This window comes from Chiloscyllium plagiosum, chromosome 9 (genome assembly GCF_004010195.1).
Source record: "Chiloscyllium plagiosum isolate BGI_BamShark_2017 chromosome 9, ASM401019v2, whole genome shotgun sequence".
Taxonomy (NCBI): domain Eukaryota; kingdom Metazoa; phylum Chordata; class Chondrichthyes; order Orectolobiformes; family Hemiscylliidae; genus Chiloscyllium; species Chiloscyllium plagiosum.
In genome coordinates, this window is record NC_057718.1 from 5,174,283 (window position 1) to 5,194,681 (window position 20,399).

The window sequence follows — 20,399 nt, forward strand, 5'->3', positions numbered from 1 at the left end:
TTTGCCCATCACCTTTTCCCAATACTCTTCCATTTACAGTATAGTTGGTTCTAGAATTAGACTTCCCAAAATGCATCACCTCATATCTGCCTGAATTGAACTCCATCTGCCACTTCTCCGCCCAACTCTCCAGTCTATCTGTATCCTCCTGTATTTTATGACAGTCCCCTATGCTTTCTGCTACTCCACCAATCTTTGTGTCATCTTCAAACTTACTGATCAGACCAATAATGCCCTACTCCAGATCATTTATGTATATTACAAACAACATTTATGTATATTACAAACATTTATGTATATTACAAACACAGTTCCCTGTGGAACACCACTGGTCACCTTTCTCCATTTCGAGAAACTCCCTTCTACTACTACTCTCGGTCTCCTGTTGCTCAACTAGTTCTTTAACCACCTAGCTAGAACACCATGTGACTTCACTTTCTTCATTAGTTTACCATGGGGAACCTTATCAAATGGCTTACTAAAGTCCATGTATATGACGTCTACAGCCTTTCCTTCATCTATCAACTTGGTCTCTTCCTCAAAGAGCTCTATTAAGTTCATAAGGCATGATCTACCCTGCACAAAACCATGGTACCTTTCACTGATAAGCCCATTCTTTTCCAAATATAAATATATTTTATCCCTCACTACCTTCTCCAGAAACTTTCCCACCACTGACATCAGGCTCACTGGTCTGTAGTTACCTGGAATATCCCTACTAACGTTCTTGTACAGAGGGACAACATGAGCAACATTAAAGATGCATCCCCATTGAGAGTCGCTGTCCAGCAGAGACACTATTGTACCACCACTGGTGGAGGGGTGTAGTGACAATGTGGCATGTTTCCACGTGTAAATGTGGATGTCAGAATTTACAAATAGGAAATATAAACATTCACAGTAATATTTCTCTTTAAACTAAGGATTGAATAACACCCACACTTAGTACTCTGTGAATTCTTTTCCTCTAATGCCACGCCTCTTGGAAAGTATTCGTTAACTACATGCAATATCACAAGCCTGATTGTTCTATAATCAAAATAAATTGCATTTTAATAACCCTAGTGTCCTCAGAATATTGTAAGACACTCCAGAGCCAATTAAGTTTTTGAATGCAGTCACTGTGGTAATGTTGGGAAGGCTGACAGCCAATCTGTACCCAGCAAGATTCCACAAAGAACAACGAACTAGTTAATCAGTTTTGGTGGCTTTGCACTTGAGAGAGATCAAGACCAAGACATCTTTGCTCTGTCCTTCAAGGTATGTTAATGCATCTTTCATCAGAAAAAAAAAGCATATGGGTCCTTGTTGGAGAAGTTAACAACTAACCTGAGAAATTTCAAGTCTGGTGATGTGGAACTCAGTGTGTTGTCTTCAGTGCAATATCGAAATGCCATCTTAAATCAGCTGCTGGAAGCCACAGCCAGATCATTCTGACTCAGCTTAATGAACAAACATTAGATCTGAGTCAGTAACTATTATGTTTCATCATCACACATTATGTAGAATTAAAAGCTAGACTTTGTTTATATCTTTGTAGCTAGGCACGAGCCTCCACTCTGTCTTGTAGGTAAAAACAATGACTGCAGATGCTGGAAACCAGATTCTGGATTAGTGGTGCTGGAAGAGCACAGCAGTTCAGGCAGCATTCGAGGAGCAGTAAAATCGACATTTCAGGCAAAAGCCCTTCATCAGGAATAAAGGATGAAGGGCTTTTGTCCGAAACGTCAACTTCGCTGCTCCTCGGATGCTGCCTGAACTGCTGTGCTCTTCCAGCACCACTAATCCAGAATCCACTCTGTCTTGTATTGACTGCACTAACAGTTTATGCTCCTGGTGCTGAGCTTATACTACCCCCTGGTGTCAGAAACCTGCATTGCAAAGAGTAGTCAAGCTGCCAATATTGTAATTCTCTCCCCACCAATATCATTTAATCGGACATTGCATCAGCAAGTTGCAAACTTTCCCCATATAAGTAGAGCCTTTATGTAAACAATATTTGGCATGGAGTGTTTGATTGGACAGTATGGAGTATTATGTTCCATGATGGTCATACTGGGCAAGTCACATCTCAAGAGTGAGACCTGACTTATTATGATGTTCTGAAGAAGAATCACTAGACTCAAAACCTTTAATTGTTTTCTCTCTACAGAAGATGCCAGACCTGCTGAGTCGCTTCAACAATTTCTGTTTTTGTTTCACATCTCCAGCATCCGCAGCTCTTTGGTTGATATTATCTTGGTAAACTATGTGTTTTATTCACCATTGTGGTCAATCACTGAACAAATTTACAAGAGGCTGCCAATGTACTTTTAACAATGAGCATAAAAAAGTCATTGTCCAATTGGGGATAAACCATTAACTGTATGAAAGCATACAAAAACTACAAAATTAATTAATTGCAAATATCAGGAGAGATTCAAACATTTGACCCCAACAATAACCTCAGAGATGCTCAAACTTCAGGAACAGACAGACAAACAAGGGGACAGACAAGGGACAGGAGTAGGCTTTTCAGTCCTTCGAGTCTGGTTTCATTTAATAAAACCAGAGCTGATCTGAATTTAACCTCAACTCCACATTCCTGCATATCCTCAATAATCTTTCATCCCTGGGTCATCAAGAATCTACGTTTGCCTTAAAAATATTTCAAGATTCTGCATCCACTAAGTTTTCAGGAAGGGAATTATAAAACCTCATAATTCTGAGAGAAATGCTTTTTTTTTGTTGCTCCTCTATTTTAACTGGGTAACCCCTTGTTTGTAAACTATGAACCCCTAATTCTAGACTTTTCCAAAAGAGGAACATCCTTTCAATATCCACCCAGTGAAGTCCCCTTAGAATTTAATTTGTTTCAATTAGGTTGCATCAGACTCTTGCAAACTCCAAAGGATTCAGCTGCTCTCGCCGTACCATGAGATCCACAATCACTGCCACAGGTTGTCACCCCTTTTCCAGTCCCGGCCCACTTACATCTGCGATTCCTCTGACACTTTACACCGGTGTCAGAATTTCCAGTTTGTGGGCTCCAGCTGCCTCCCTGTTAGCATGGACAGGCAATCCCTTTACACGTCTATCCCCCATCAGAATGGTCTCAGGGGTCTCTGCTTCTTCCTGGAACAAAGGCCTGAAATGTCCGCGCCCACCACCAGCCACCTCCGCTTGGCTGAGTTTGTCCTCACCCTCAACTTCTCTTTTGATTCCTCTCACTTTCTTCCGGTCAGAGGAGTGGCCACGGATCTCCGCATGGGCTCCAGATGTGCCTGTCTTTTTGAGGTGTACGTGGAATATTCTTGTTCCAGTCCTATTCCAGCCCTAACCCACATCCTGTTTACGATCAATGAGTTATATCATCACTGCAGTTTCCCACTCTAGCCTGGAATTAGAAAAGTTTATCAATTTCACTTCCAATTTTCACACTGCTGTCATCTTCACCCGGCCCATCTCTGACTTCTCCCTTCCTCGACATCTATATTTCTATTTCTGGGATAGACTGGCCACTAATATCTACTACAAACCACAGACTTCCAAAGCTATCTGGAGTATACATCCTCGCACCCTGCTTCCTGTGAAGACTCTATCCCTTTCTCCCAGTTTCTCTGTCTCCATTGCATCTGTTCTATTGATGCCAACTTCGACAAGGGGGCTCCGAAATCTCTGCCTTCTTCTTCAACCAAAGATTCCTCAGCACTGTAGTTGACAGGGCCTTCAGCCACATCCGACTGATCTCCTGCACTGCAGCCCTCACCAACTCCCTTCCTCCCGCAGCAGCGTTAGGGTCCCCCTTGTCTTCACCTGCCATTCCCACCAGTATTTACATCCAGAGGATCATTAACCACCATTTCCGCCACCTCCCAACAGAATGCCACCATCAGATAAATAGAGCCCTTCCTTCCCTTGTCAGCCTTCTGCAAGGATCGCACCCCCCAGGACATCCTGGTCCACTCCTCTTTCATCACCAACATCACCAGCACTATGGCACCTTCCTCTGCAACTGCTGAAGGCGCAACGTCTGCCCATTTACTTTCTCCTTCCTCAGTGTGGAGTTAGTGCCTGAAACGTCGACTCTCCTGCTCTTCTGATGCTGCCTGACCTGCTGTGCTTTTCTAGTACCACACATTTAGACTCCCTCCTCAGTATCTAAGGGCCCAAACACACATTCCCAGTTGTTTTAAAAAATTCTCAAGGTCAGGTTCGTAGGAGAGTAGTCTGACACAGAACAAACGACCAAGAGGCGAGTCTGCTAGAATATGAGCATTTTATTCCCCGCAGCGTCGCCACAACCAGGTCTCATACTTACAACGGGTCTGGCTTATACTCACTCTACATGTTACCGGAACTGGGAGCCGTCAGTTCTCGTAGAGCGGTTGCCAACAACCCACGCTCGGCGGTTAAACGTAACCCCAGAGCAGACTCACCGAACTGGAGACTTTTCCAGCTGATATACTCTTTTCCAGATATAAACATTCATGTGAACAGCAGAGCAAGGCTAAAAAACACATTCCATTCTGGTTACATACAGATAAGAAGATTCACACGGGGAGGTGTGTAATAAGATTCACACGGGACTAAGCAACACCTCCATTCCGGTTAGATTCACACATGTATTGGGACATAATTTTACACCACATTCCACTGCTTGGCCCAATACATGTGTTACATTATGATTCACACATGTATTGGGACATAATTTTACACCACACCAGTAAATCAGCACTTTCCCTGCACGACTCACAATATTGTCTCCTCTACATTGGGGTAACGAAGCATAGACTGGGTGACCACTTCACAGAACATCTAAGTTCTGTCTGCAAAAACGACACCGTGCTTCTAGTTGTCTGCCACTTCAACACACCACCATGTTAACCAGACAACGTTACTGTCTCAGGTTTGCTGAAGTGCTCCAGCGAAACTCAGTGCATGTGAAAGAACAACATCACATTTTCCATTTGGGAACTCTACAGCCTTCTGGACTCAACAACAATTTTAGGGTTGGAGGCACCTTCTTCCATGTCCTTACCCAACACACCAGGCCTTGTTATCACATGGTCTGCTATTACACACTACCCATTGTTAGCCACTAATTGTCACCATTAGCAACCATTCAATCACCTTTGCTGACCGTTGTCCTTTCCTTTGTCTGTGTGCAACTGTTCTTCTCTCTTTTTGGGTTCTATCCCCACCTTTTGTTTGCTCCTTACCCCCTCCCCAAACCCTATCTTCTGCATAAAAAACATTTTCCTAGCTACCATCAGCTCTGAAGAAGCGTCACTGAACTTGAAACGTTAACACTGGTTTTACTCCACAGATTCTGTCAGACCTGCTGGTATTTTCTAGCACATTTTCTTTTTGTTCCAAAGGATTCAGGCCTAGTTTGTCTAGCCTTTCATAAGGCAATCCACTCATTCCAGATATTAGTCCAGTATACATGAACTGCTGACAATGCATTAACTTCCTCCCTAAGTACAGTGACTATTATTGTACACTACTGCAGATATAGTCTCACCAATGCTCTGTATAACTGAAGCATAATCTCCTTACTCTTGCATTCAATTCCCCTTGCAATAAACGATAACGTTCCATCAGCTTTCTGGATTATTTTCTGCACCTGCATAGAATCCTTCTGTGACTCAAGCTCCAGGACACCCAGATTTCTCTGCACATCAGAGCTCTGCAACATCTCACAATTTAGATCAAGTGCTTATTTTCTGCCAAAATTGACAATTTCATGCTTTCCCATTTGCAGATCTTTGCCCACTAAATCAATGCATATCCCTTTGTAAGCTCATGTCCTCTTCACAACATACGTCGATTCTCCTGCTCCTTGGATGCTGTCTGACCTGCTGCGCTTTTCCAGCAACGCATTTTTCAGCTCTGATCTCCAGCATCTGCAGTCCTCACTTTCTCCTTCACAACACACTTTCCTACCTTTGTGTCAACAGCAAATTTAGCAGCCAAGCCTTCATTCCCTTAATCTAAATCATTTATATAAAATGTAAAAAAAGAGCACTGGTCCCAATGCACACCACTTGTGATAACCTGCCAGCCTGAAAGAGACCAATTTATTCCTACTGTCAGCTTCCTGATTGTCTTAACCTATTCCCATTTCACCACCGTGCCTCTGCCACTCCTTTTATCTGTAGCTCTCCCGACACCCACCCCGAGTCCTGAAGAAGGTTATACCCAAAATGTTGACTTCTCTACCTCCTGATGCTGCGTGGCTTGCTGTGTTCTTCCAGCCTCCTGCCTGTCTACTTTAGATTCCAGTGTCTAGAGTTCTGTTTTGTTTCTAATCTTCTCCCTTTGCCAAGGTTACCTTTCTGTTACAGCAGGAGCTTTTAATTTCTGCAATAACGTTTGATATATTACATTTTGCAAATGTCTTCTCAAAGTTTCAATACAATATAACTGGCTCCCTTTCAACCACAAGTTAGTTCTTCAAAGAACTGTAATAAAATAAATATTTTCCCTTTGACAAAACCACACTGGCCCGGTCTGATTACCTTGAACTTATCCAAAAGCACTATTATCATTGCCATTAACATTTTCCCTATGACCAATGTTAAGCTAACTGGCCTGTTACCTGCTTTCTTCCTCTCTCCCTTTTTAAATAAATGAGTTACATTAGTTAATTTGCAAATGAAAGGAACCTTCCCCAAATCTACTGAATTTTGGATAATTAAAACCACACATCAACAACCTGAACACCTGCTTCTTTTAAGATCCTAGGATGAAACCCATCAGGACCCAGGGACTTATCTCAGTTCTAAAACTTTACTCTGTACCAGGGATGGCATGGTGGCTCAGTGGTTAGCACAGCTGCTTCACAGCACCAGGGACCCGCATTTGATTTCACCCTCAGGTGTGTGGAGTTTGCACATTCTCCCAGTGTCTGTATCGGTTTCCTCTGGGTGCTCTGGTTTCCTCTCACAGTCCCAAAGATGTGCAAGTTAGGTGGGTTGGCCAAGCTAAATTGCGCATAACGTTCAGGGATGTGTAGGTTCGGTGGAATAAACATAGGAAATGCAGGGTTTTTTTTTGGGGGGGGGGTTCCCTTCAGAGGGTCAGTATTGACCTGGTGGGCCAAATGGCCTGCTTCCAGACTGTAGAGATTCTGTGAACAGGATTCCCCAAAGGCTGTGAACAATCACTTCAATCGTACTTAACGATTATCACTCTTCTTCACTTTGCTCCTACCAGTTCCCTGATAATTGTAAGTTTCTGGAGCTCCTCCCTCCCCCGAATCCCTGATTTCCAGAAGATTCTGTTTTTAACCCCGTGTTGTCCCTTTCCTGGAAAACCGTAAATGTTTCAATCGGTGCGGAAACAGCGAATAAATATAATCAGTTGTTTCCTGAATTTTAAACAAGATTAAATACGGGAGAGGACACAACCTTCGACACCAGGGACTCTGTGAAAACGACCAAAAAACCTCGGAGGTCAAAGAGACACTCCTCCAGTATCCCAACATGCTTCACTATTCTAGCCAATCAGAGCCCAGAACCCACGAGGCGGTCCTCCAGAATCCCAGGGTGCTTTACTACTCCAGCCAATCAGAACCCGGAGCCCAGCAGATGGTCCTCCAGTATCCCAGGGTGCTTTACTACTCCAGCCAATCAGAACCCGGAGCCCAGCAGATGGTCCTCCAGAATCCCAGAGTCCTTCATGGTTCCAGCCAATCCAAGTTAGCAGCGCGGCCGCATGGCGGCCTAGAGAGAGTTTGTTGCTTCTGAGGCTGCTCTCCATTTCGGAGCTTCGCCCGCGCCTGGGGATCGAGGGTCCGCTCCTGAAGCCGGGTGTTTGGATCGTGGAGGCGGGCGACATCTTCCAGCGACGATGGTGCAGAGACTCGGGCTGGAGCTGAATTTTTGTAGCGCCCTTTACCGACCTCCCGGCCCTCTCCGAGGGAGCGCCGCAAGGAGACGCGGCCTCGCGTGCACAGCAAGATCCCACTTGGGCCGCCCTGTGCCTGTCCTGGGCTGAGGGATAGATACTAGGGATTACTGTGGGATCTCCCCCGTCCTTCACTTTGTACAGTGAGGGCCTTTCAGCCCACCTGGGACAGTAGACAGTGGCCTAGTCCCACTCTGCCTCATTGAAGGATAGTGCCTGCAGTAGTGTAGCGCCTTGGATCCTGGGCTCACGCCCTGGAGTGGTACTTGCCTCAAAGGAGGAAGGTTGTGCGGGTCGTGGGTGCTGTGTGTCCAGTAATACCAGAGACTGTTTTGATCTGTGCATGCCAGATCATTGGGGATCCATCGAGAGTCTTCCAAACTGTTTCCTCTTCAAGCTTAGATCCAAGGCCTTCTACTTGGTAACTCGAGAATTTCCATGTAGAATATCACCACATCCAATTAACTCTGGCCAGTTCCTCCCTCATGTCTTGGTAGTTGTGTTTACTCAGTTGTAATTGTGGGGCAGCATGATGGCTCAGTGGTTAGCACCTCACAGCACCAGGGTCCCAGGTTCAATTCCAGCATTGGGTGACTGTCTGTGTGGAGTTTGCACATTCTCCCCGTGTCTGCTTGGGTTTCCTCCGGGTGTTCCGGTTTCCTCCCACAATCCAAAGATGTGCAGGTCAGGTGAATTGGCCATGTTAAAGTGCCCATAGTGTTAGGTGCATTAGTCAGAGGCAATGGGTCTTGGAGGGTTACTCTTCGGAGGGTCGGTGTGGACTTGTTGGGTCGAAGGGCCTGTTTCCACACTGGGAAATCTAATAAAATAATCTAATACCATTACATCTGATTCCATTACATCTGAAAACTTTAATAATCTCTCCTGAGCTCTCCTCCCCTTTGACCATTTCCATAATTTTCCTTGGATCCTTGGACAAACTGAAATGAAATATAATGGGAGCAGATGGTTATGGATCAGAGGTGATCACAAAGACCAGTTAGACTGAATAGCCAGAATCTGTGCTGTGATTTCATGGCATTCTCTGCTGATCTCCCTTTCCAAGGTCTTGACACTTTTGGCATGGTGTGGCATTATATTTGCTGGGCTTATAAACAGTGAAAAATCAGTCTGTGTGAAGCTGACACACCTGCAGCTGGAGTTATCCCTCTGATTTCTGAATGAACTGGGATTACTGCTTTATTCCTCTGCTCTAACCCGTTTTTCCGTTTTATTCTTCAGCCTCACCGGAAGAAGAAGCCCTTCATTCAGAAGAAGTCAGCGGTGACCTTTCACTTGGTGCACAGAAGCCAGAAGGACCCACTGGTCGCAGACGAGAACGCCCCACAGAGAGTTCTACTGCCGGCAGAGGTGGTTAACTTTGACATATAGTTACAAGTTGTGTGTGAATATGGTAGGGCTCAGCACTGGATGGGACAGCTTCCATGTGAATTGAATTTACATTTGCCCTTTGTTCTTTGGATCCAGATAGATTTGTAGGAGATAACTGAGCCCCTCAAGTCTGCTCCATCATTGAGATAGATCATTGTTGATCTGTGCTTCAACGCCCTTCAGCCATCTTTGTTTCAGAGTGATCATGGGATATGGTTTGTTCACCTGACAAGGCTTGCTTTAACGTTGCCTGTAAGAAACAATGTCTGACAGTGCAGCACTCCCTCTGTACTGCACTGAACTGTTAGTCTGCACTATGGGCTCAGACGTCTGGAGTCCTGACTCAAGGTGTGACCCACTGAGCCACTGTTGGACCTGAGGAGGGGCGCATAGTTCTTATGCCACTTACCTTGTGTTTGATCAGCTCAAGTCAATATAAAATCTGCAGCTGGTATAAAAGTTTTAACTCCTTTCTTGCAGAGAACAGATTTACAAAAGCGTAAAGAAGAGGAAAGGAAATACGGCATCTTCTATGATGATACTTACAACTATCTGCAGCATTTGAAAGAGGCATCTCCGGTTGCTGAGCTTGTGGTCTCCAGTGTACCCCGGAAGGAGAGCCAAGACACCGTAACCACCGGCGATGGAGACCTGCGGGAGGAAGTGCAACAGATTCCTGTAAGGGTCATGTGGGCACAATTATGGGAAATATTGGTCAAGTCTGTGATTTGGAGTTGATGTGAAACAGAAGCAGAAAATATGCATAGGCAATAGGTTTGGAGGGTGCGGCAAAGAGATGTCAATTCTCTTAATCACCCCCGTCCCCTACTGTGAATACATCTGTGCTTGGTGAAGATTAAATTGATGGGTGTAGGATGTCTTGCAGTCATTCTCAGGATCTGGTTGGCACTGATGAGGCGAGCATGTGAGGTGCTTCCCTGATAAGATGATGTTGGGTTATCTTCAACCAGTGCTGCACTACTACTATCACCACAAAAAATGGATGTTTCTAGACCCTGTTGTTGGAGAGGAGACTGGAAACCTGTGATGTTTTTGATTTCAGGTTCACTCCATTAACCTGCCATCGTCAGTTTTTGCTTCAGAGTTTGAAGAGAAAACTGGATTGCTGAACAAAGCAGCTCCTGTTCGAGGTAAGACTGGGTTCCCTCTTTGCACAGATTCCCTCAGTAATCTGCTGTGTCCGTCTGGGCTTTGTGCTTTAGTCCCTAGAGTAGGACCTGAACCTATGATTTCCTGCCTCAGGAATGTTAACCACTGAGCTAAGCTCCCTGTCATGAGCAGGCAGGGCAATGGATAAAGAGGACAATAATTTCAGTGTTCCTTTCTTTGAAGAAATCCCATTGTACAAGTTGCATGTGTTGTACAGTGAATCACAATGTTTCATAACATGTATCAGATTTCTGTGCTGACTTCTCCTGAACACAAAGTAGAGTAAGCAAGTTTGATGTCAACACTTGTTTGGAACATTAAGGGTTTGTTTGCATTTGCCCTCAGGACCTCGCCCAGACCTCGATCCGGATATTGTTGCTGCTCTCGATGATGATTTTGATTTTGATGATCCAGACAACATTCTGGAGGATGACTTTATGGTGAAGGCTGGTGGGAGAGAGAGTGCGGAGAATGCTGAAGTGTATGTGATTTAAACCTGGGGAAAGGGGAGAGTTAGTGTGCTGTGGAGGGTCAGAGAGGAGGGGTTAGGAACTAGAAGGTGTCGGTGAACTTGTGGACAGGTGGGCACGACACTAATCCTCCCTCATGGTGGTGAAATTGGCTGGAAGAGGCGCAAACCTGGATCAAATTCCAAGCCCATTAAGTTGGCAAAATCTAACAATTTCTTCTCTGAATGCCTTGGTCAATCGAAATTAGTATCGGAGATCACCCAGGGCCTAAATAACATTCGCAGCTAAGAGATGATGTCCACCCCAGTCAGAGAAAGGTCCTGCTCTCGCTCGACAGAACTTAGTGAATAGTTACTAACTGCACAAGATATAAGATTGTTCCAGTTTTCAGTCCTAACATCAAATTTTACCTTGCACTTAAATTGTTATCCTTTATAAATTCAAAAGCATATGTAACCCTTCCACAAGGTTAAAGCTGAGATGGTTTCATTGCTTTGTTGTAATGTAACTATTTGCACAGCTGCCTGTAGGTTTTGTTTCCCGTCACTCTATATACTCCCTGATTGTGTTTTCTTTGTTTCTTTCCCAGCCCCTCGATCTTGATTCAGACACAATGCTATCCCTCTCCGTGTCACTACACAATCTCGGCAGTAAGCACAGAACCTAAGAAATAAGTCTGGGTGGAAGTTCAGCCTTTCAAAGTTGCCCTGCCATTCTGTAAGATCATAGCTGAGTTGCCCCAGGCCTCAGTTGTGCTGACACCTGTGAAATGGGTGAAAGGTCTCCGTCAATTTCTTTCAGAAACACTGCAACATCTGAACCTAACATCTCCGTGCTAGGACAGAAGATCTCTTGCTGCAGCAGCTAAAGCGAGAGCCCCATTTATCTGTACTTCCCCACCATCACCATTATCACCACCACACTGATGTTAACATAGACACTAAAAGGCCCTATGATACTGCTTTTGAATGAAAGGGATTTCCCATGCAGCATTCCTCTTTCCAACCAACTGCACCTGAGCTTTACTGGTAACTTATCTGATTCACTCTCCGAGGGATCTTGCTGTACACAAATTGACTGCTTTTGCCCGAAACGTCGATTTTACTGCTCCTCGGATGCTGCCTGAACTGCTGTGCTGTTCCAGCATCACTAATCCAGAATCTGGTTTCCAGCATCTGCAGTCATTGTTTTGACCTCCCTGATTGCTGTCTTTGTCTACTTGCTGCTTCTGCAGTTATGATGGTGCTCCTGACGTTTCCTCTTTGTCTATAATATGCTTCTAATTGGAACTTTTGCCTGAGATGACCAAATGAATGATTTGTTGGTGTGTCCTTCAGGGATTCTGATGACGAGGAGTGGGAGGATACAGAGGATGAAGACTTTGACTCGGTCGGTGCTCTCTCTGATGATGATAATGATGGTTCAAAGATTGTTCGCTTTGAAGGCGGGATGAGGGAATTCTCCTTCATGGAGGAGGAAACCAGGAGTCGCTTCACTGCCTACTCCATGACATCATCTGTGATGAGACGAAATGAGCAGCTCACCCTGTTGGACGATCGGTTTGAGAAGGTCAGTTTACTTTGCGAGGTACCATAGCAATACACAGGGCAAAAATCCATGCTGTCCATCATGGGTAGCACACTCCTCGGAGTCACAGGGTCAAGTTCCATTTGACAGGCTAGTTCAGCGCCAGGGAATGCTGCATTTTCAGGGCTGCCTTCAGCTGAGACCAGGGCTGTGTGTTCTTGTGCATGTAAGAAATACCAAGGCCACTGTTGTAAGAAGAGCAGGGGAGTTTGTCCTGCTCACTGCTTATCCCTCCATCAGCATCACGAGAGAAATGGGTTGCCTCAATGTTATCATCGTATTGTTTGTGAGATTTGCAGTCGACAAGTTGGCTGCTGCGTTTTTTTATATTGTAACAGTGCCTACCTTTCAGACTTTCTTCATTATTTATGACAAGTGCTTTTCTAAAATTTCCTTTCTCTCTTTTCTCCCACTCTCTGTTGGGTTTCTCTCCAGTGTAGTAAGCAATGGGAAAGGTGATGCTACTCAGGGTTGGAGTTGATAATTCTGAAATGCTGCACCTCTCCAAAGGTGTTGGAAGTAGATGGATCCCTTCAGGTATTGCTCTGTTTGCTGTAACCCTGTTTTTTTTTTTTTGTCTGCTTCAGTTGTACGAAGAGTACGATGACGATGAGATTGGAGCTCTGGATCACCACGAACTTGAGGGATCGATTCAGGTGGACAGTGCACGGCTGGATGAAGTTATCAATGATTACCACACTCAGAAAGCAAAAGAGTAAGTGGTTTTTAAAATGTAAATCACAGAATGGTTCTGCATGTGTTGCCTTTTGGCCAGTGAAACTTTTTTTAAACAGCATATCTATAACTTGCCCTTCTCTAAAGTTTATCTATAGTTCTACAACCTGTTTTTGGTGTGTTTTTGCAATATCCAGTCGAAAACTTTTGTTGAATCTGCTTCCACTGCCTTTTCAGGCAGCTCTTTGATGATTCTAAGCATTCAAATTGGAAAACAGTCTTCTCCACCTCATCCCCTGTAACTCCCTCCCAAACCTTGGTTACTTTTCTAAATATCTTAAATCTGTGACTGCTGGTTACTCTCCCTCCTGATAGATTTGACTGCTGCTGCTCAATTCCAAGTGAACCTCTCTCTTTGAAGGAGGCAATTCCAACCTCTTCACAAATCTAGAAATCACTCCTCCCCAATCTCGGAAAATGTGAATCTTCAATAAACTTAACAGTACACTTGTGTTCAATGGGATAAGTCCTACAGAGATACTCGAGGTGGGAGTGTGGGGTCTGTGTCACTTTAATTGTTTTTTAACGGACTTTTCAACTTCTTTCAATCCCACCTGCAGCTGTCAAATGCCCGATGAGCTGGGACCAAGGGGAGGTGTTCTATTAAAGGGAGATGAGGAAGAGGAAAACGAGGAGATTGAAGTTCTCGTCATTGAGGAACCAACCGAGCAATGGGATTGTGAATCCATCCTGAGTAAGTACTGACTGTTAGATGGCTCTGTGCACCATCAAAATCTTCTACTGTTTCTTTTGTAGTTTAGGCGTGACACACCTGCCTCTTGTCAGAAGGTTATGGGTCAAATCTTGCTCCTGAAAATTGAGCGCAACATCCAGACTGATGCTCCCAGAGCAATTCTGAGGGAGTGCTGCACCTTTGGAAGTGCGGTTTTTCTGATGAGACATTAAGAGTGGTCTATTCTCCCAGGCAGATGTAAAACGTACAAGGACACTATGTGGAGGAAGGATGAGAAGGTTCTTGCTGACGTCCTAGCTAACATTTACTCTTCAATCAATGTCATTATGATGAAGCTGGTAATTTGTGCGATTTGAGAGCGTGCTCAAGTTCCGTATCCATCCCAATACTGGAGGCGGAGCTGGTGGAATTGCAATGATACATTTGCTCAAATCCTCAGTTTGAATCTTTTGTTTTTACAGGCACCTATTCAAATTTATACAACCACCCGAAGCTGATAACTGACCCACCTAAGGTATGAGCAGGGGCTGCTGCCGGAAGTGTTTGAGACTGAGTTCCTACTTCTGAATAAGGTTGGGGTTATGGGAAGTGGCTGGTGTTCACCCTTTGCTCGATTTCCTCACCCAGTGAGACTGCAGCTGGGAGGTTTGTCTGGCTTGGGCAGAGTGGCCTGAGGCTGGAGCACAGTCAAGACCAGCTTCGTCTCCTTATTCATCTCAACTGCATCTGGACCTTCAGTTCTGGAAGAATAAATTGCAGAGGCTAAGTGTTCACACCCAGTGATGGGCTGTGCAAGTGAACAAAGCAATTTGGTGATTTCTTTAGGCTGGTTCAGTAATGTCGTTCAGCAAAGGGAACTTGTAGTTCTTGCAAATGGTCTCCATACGGTTACAGTATTAGGGGTACTTTGGACTTTGGGTTATGGTGTAGTATGGATAGTATCCATTAATTGGGGAGTGATGTATAACAAATAGCTGAGTTCAGTATCAGTCACCTCCCAGTGTTGATCAGTGTCTGACTCCACTTCCCAATGACCCTTGCTACTCTTTGTGCAGCCTGTACCCACTCACATCACAGAAGATCATGGTCCCTCTCACCCAACCTCCTGTTGTGTATCTCCCTCTGAGAGACCTCTCAGACTGTGGGGTGAGGACAGTAGACTTTCACCCTAACTGCGTAGCAGCTGAATTCATTGAACCCGTGTCAGTGGCATTCCATGGTTTGGTTTTAGGAAGTGTTTAAAAGAGGTTTCCTCCAAGGTCTACATTCTATCCCCCATGCGATTTGCTGTTGGATTTATTCATGATTGCTTTATGTTTAGCATGCCAGTTCTGTAGGACCTGCATTTCTATAAGGCAATGTAATGCAGTAAATACTCCACAGAAATCTCATCATTGTATGTGCAGCGATGGTTTAGAGAGACATCTGTTCATTTGACACTTGTCCGTGTTTGTTAGTTTGTCACTGTGCTGGTGGTGACTATGCTTTCAGTTGCCTTGGTCCAAGATTCTGAGATTCCCACCTGAAACCTCTCGCTCTCTACCTGACACCTACCAGTTTGAGCAAGCTATTGAACATCTGTCTTCATTTCTCATTCTGTAATGCAAAGACAGATGTTGCCAAACAATGCTCTAGTAAAGTGCCAAGGGACATTTTTGAAGTGTTAAAGAGGGAGAGGGTAGCATGGTGATAATGCCATTGGTATCCGGAATGTCAAAGGCCCTGAGGGGGCATAGCTTCAAATCCCACAGCAGCTGATTAAATTTGAATTAAATGAATAACACTGGAGTTGAAAGCTAGTCTTTGTAATGGTGACTTGATTGGTATAGAAACCCACTTCGTTCACTGTCCTTTAGGGAAGGAGATCGTTCCTTCTTTGGTTCGACCTCAAAGTCACTCTGGGCTTACAGCAATGTGATTGTGATTGACTCTTAACTGTCCTCTGAAATAGCTCCATTTGTTCCAGGGGAATGGGCAACAAGTACTGGCTATGGCAACAGTGCCCATATTGTTGATTTTATAAGCACACATAGTCCAAGTTGGAAATTGTTATTCACTCGACTCTCTTTCAGCTCAATCCAGTCAAGGTGTCCAGGAAAACCGGGATTCCCTTGGATGTTTTACCGAAAAAGAGTCTGACCACTAAACAATTGGAGAGGATGGAAATGATTAATGTCAATGACATTCCCAGAGCCTCGACGCAGTCACGTCCACCGAATGAGAGCAAAGAGGACAAGAAAATCCGGAAACAGAAAATTAAAGAAGAAAGGAAGGTGAGGAAAATCCTGTGCTGTGTAATGCGGCCAGAAGCTAAACTCAGGATGCTCTCTGATGAGGCTGGAACTATTGTGGAACGCGGTTGCAGAGTGTACCCTCCTCGGAGTGTATCAACCAGTACTCTACAATCACTGGTTTCAGTATTTAATGGATGTTATTGAAGCTGCTGTTGGCTATCTGTCCAGACAGAGTGTACATTTTCATTTGGATGACACTACAGCTGCACAAAGCTTCAAGCTTAATGGGCAACTCAACTGAGCTTGGTACCTGGTCCCAGATTGTCAGTTCTGCTCTCCTCTCTTCTCCTTTCCACAACATGTCAGCATATTAGGAAATGAAGAGTGATACAGCACCAAAGGAGGTCAATTAACCCGTTGGGCTAGCTTTTGAAATAATTTAATTCCTGCATTAATTCCCCCCTGCACCCCCATACAAAAGTTCTATCATGGTCCTGCAACTTACTCTTTTCCAATTCATGTTAGAGCAGAAATTTGTTTTTCTGCCATCCTTGTAGGTAATGCATTTTCAAACCCAATGCTGGACTTTTACCCGTTCCATTAAGTCACAGTCCTGTGGTTCATAAATGTACTGTGGAAAGGTTCTTCTCATTTTGTCAAACCTGGAATGATTTTGTAAACCTATAAACCATCAAATCCTAACCGTCTCTGCTGTAAGAAAGCAAAGCCTGGTCTATTCAGTCTCTCCATTAATGTTTGGATTACTAATTAATTTGGTGATTATTGGAAAATATGCTGCCTTTTCTAATCCTCTCTCTGTCTCTCTCCCCCTCCACCCTGCCACATATAGGAGCGAAGACTGGAGAAAAAAGCCAACAGAAATGCATTTAAAATAGAGAAAGTAAGACAGGAACAAGTGATACTGAACCTGAGGCAGAACTTGCAGGGAATCAGACTAGAGTTATAGTACATAAGGGTCTCCCTCTCCCACCGGACATTGGATAAAGGAGGGAATTTGTTGGAGGTTCGTTCACTGACTGACAGTTCAAATGAAGAGTTCAAACTAACCCCTCTGCTGCCTCTGACCATCAGCCAAACCAATAGACTTGATTCCTTACCAAGATAAAGCTTTGGCCCTTGCAGCGATTGCAGCATGGACCTGCACTTTTCCTCAAGAGAAACTCACCCTTTCATCAAACGCCGAAGTTTCTTTGGGATGTCTGCGGAATGTTCTTCTTAACTCTGATCATCTTCAGCATGGAAAGGCACTCTCATAGGTGGACCTTTATCCCACAAAAGACAGTTCATTAAAAAAAAGGCCTGTGCCTCGACTTATTTATGGAATGCTTGAGTTTTCTCAGCCAGTGAGGAGATCAAGTTAATTGATGTGACTTTTCACAATGAAGTTCTATTGGCTGTGTCTGTTCCGTTGACTGGACAGCTGGCTCAAGACAACAAGGCCATGTATTCAATTCCTGCACCAGCTGAGGTTACCATGTCAGACTTTCCTCTTCAACCTCTCCCCTCTCTTGAGGTGCAGTGACCCTCAGGTTAAACTACTACCATTCTTCACAGTCTGATGAAAGAACAGCTCTGTGGTCTGGTAAGACTGTGGTGACTTTACCATTCGCTTTAGTGACTAGTCCATGCAGCTGCAGACGGTCTGCGTGGGAGCTGGGCTCTTGACCTTTAGGATCGGGTCAGTGGCACTCTGGAAAGTGTGATGCCATAATCTGTTGTTCAGATGGTGCAGCGCTGCTGAGATACTGTTCCTTGATGAGATATTGGAATGATGCAATGCAAAATTGAGATTTTGTGAACTAATTGCAAAGCTGCTTCCATTGACTGGAGTGACAGTACCAGGATGGGGGACACAAATTTATGATTACCAAAAGATGCAGAATGGGAGATGAGAAATGTAGTAAGATATGTCCTGAATGTGCTACTTGAAAGAGTAATGAAGTGAATTCAATAATCACTTTCAAAAGGAAATTGGATGAATCCTTCAATGGGGAAACGTTTGAAGGTTTATTGGCAAAGAGCAGATCAATGAAACTAATCAAATAGATTTTTCAAAGAGCCAGCACAAGTGCAAACGGGCTGAGTGGCCTTCCATCCTTTGTAATTTATGGTACTTCAACCTACTGTCAGCTCTTTCTCCAGACCGTAGTTGTGATGTTTCCCTGTGTGCTGTGAGATGTGCAACCTCTGTCTTTGTTGCTTCTCCTGATGTGTAGCGAGTGCAGCAAGGAAGGTAATGCACAGTTGAATATCATCATCCACTGATTGTAACTAATACAAATGAGCTCCAGGAAAACATTTTAAAACTCAAACTGCAGGCCTTTTCCACTATCTTCTCATTTAACTAGCACCACTTCTCATATTGTTTGAGACAGGGAGCAGTGAGAGAGTGTGTGTGTGTGTGTGTGTGTGTGTGTATTCCACACAGTGCCTTCACCTTCCCACGCCATCTCCCTTACCAGAAAAGCCCTGTGTTACACCGAGCGTGTGGATGCAGGAAACAAACATTGGTGGAGAGAAACCTCCCATTGCTGTGCTGGGTCTAATGTATGAGGAAATTGTCAGAGTTCACTGCTATTTCAGGGCATTGCGGGGAGTTTTTTCTCCTCTGCTGTACAGTGCATTGCGGTAATTCAGAAAATGAAGGCCTGATGTGGTCGGTAATAACTTTCTGCCATTGCTCAAATGGCCTGACACCTCAGATAAATGTCCTGAGTCCTTTCTTTGGACTTGTTTCCACTAGTGACTATCTTTTGTCAGCTTTGTAATAGCAAGAGGCAGGCAACCATGTTTAAAGAATCACGAGATGTGGGTGTTGCTGCTAACACCAGCATTTCTTACCCCTGCATAATTGCCCTGGCGAAGGTGGTAATAAACTGCTCCTTCAGATACACATGAGAATCTTGCTGGGCCTTTGCAGACATATAAAGGCTAGCCGTGTTGCCTTGGATCTAGAATTACAAGCAGCTCCCTTCACTAAAGGAGCAGGTTTACCACCACCTCTAGGAATGCTGCAGATTTTTCAGGAATCTAAGGCTTATTCTTTCAATATTACTGTAAGCAACCTGCGACGTTAAAATAAAGATAGATTTATTATTTTCTCTGGACTTGTTTTGGTTCTACACTGATCAGCAATGGGTTAAAACAGACTGCCAACACATTGATTGAAGTTAAAATCACAACACCAGGTTGTGTTCCAACAGGTTTATTTGGAAGCACTAGCTTTCAGAGCGCCGCTCTTTCATCATAGTGGGGTAAGATCATAAGACACAGAATTTATAGCTAAAGATCACTGTCTCGAAATGTTGATCACACCTAGATTTGCTCAATATTTTGTTTTAATTGCACGACAATTATCTTTTGCTATAAATTTTGTATCTTACGATCCTGCCCCACTAGCTACCTGACAAAGGAGTGGCGCTCTGAAAGCTAGTACTTCCAAATAAACCTGTTGGAATATAACCTGGTGTTGTGTGATTTTTAACTTTGTCCATCCCCATCCAACACCACCTCCACATTGTTTACGAGTCATGGATAGTTCGCTATCTGCTGATGAGCTCGCATTGAGGTTTAGAAAACAAAATCGTCACAGACTCCAGTCGTGAGGTTAATTTCCTGCCCCACACTAGCAAACCGTTTTGCCAGAACTACTCGTTGACAACACCCACACCCACAGGGGCTGTCACCCAGGAGGAGCTCGGCCAGGAAGAGGAAGGGTGGAACCACCACCGGTAGCAGAAACTGGAGAAAGAGTCAGGTAACCGTTTCTGGAGGTTATGCCTGGGCATTTGCTAAGGAGCCAGCACCCGGCACTGAGCCATTCGGTTGACAGGAAGCAAGTTTTCCTTCATCTTAAACATAATGTTTTGTAATTCAACCATAATAAATATTTAACTTTTCCAATTTACACATTTCCCACAAGGTTTTGTACCTTGTGATATTTTTCATTACTGATAAATAGTGCTTATTGAGGTAAAAGGTTGAGACCACTGGTTAAAGCTACACGTTTATTAGATTGGTCATGAAGAAGATGGTTGATTATTTTTTGAGACCTTGTTTGTGAACCAGGCAATTTTGATAAGTTTGTGGTTGCTGTTGCTGAGATGAGTGTTTTTTTTGCAGATTTATTGATTACCTGAATTTAAATTCTCCCTGCTGCTGCAATAGGATTTGGACTTTTGCCACTGTACCTTCAGAGCTGTG

General features: G+C 44.2%; 1 protein-coding gene across 1 annotated transcript; it reads left to right on the forward strand.

The window, feature by feature from the left end:
* Positions 1 to 7,637: 7,637 nt before the first annotated feature.
* On the forward strand, positions 7,638 to 19,297 carry ltv1 (LTV1 ribosome biogenesis factor). The gene is made up of 11 exons (XM_043695297.1): positions 7,638 to 7,839; positions 9,136 to 9,264; positions 9,766 to 9,963; positions 10,349 to 10,436; positions 10,801 to 10,936; positions 12,263 to 12,494; positions 13,100 to 13,227; positions 13,808 to 13,941; positions 14,403 to 14,455; positions 16,014 to 16,214; positions 17,026 to 19,297. The coding sequence occupies exons 1-11, from the start codon at positions 7,837 to 7,839 to the stop codon at positions 17,140 to 17,142; spliced, it is 1,419 nt and encodes a 472-aa protein (XP_043551232.1). The 5' UTR covers positions 7,638 to 7,836; the 3' UTR covers positions 17,143 to 19,297.
* The last annotated feature ends 1,102 nt before the right edge of the window (positions 19,298 to 20,399 follow it).

Bases quoted from the DNA above. Each gene is read 5' to 3' on its own strand.
- ltv1 (XM_043695297.1), top strand. The intron at 9,964-10,348 runs GTAAGGGTCATG...TTTTGATTTCAG, and splicing joins AGGAAGTGCAACAGATTCCT to GTTCACTCCATTAACCTGCC. The intron at 10,437-10,800 runs GTAAGACTGGGT...ATTTGCCCTCAG, and splicing joins CAAAGCAGCTCCTGTTCGAG to GACCTCGCCCAGACCTCGAT.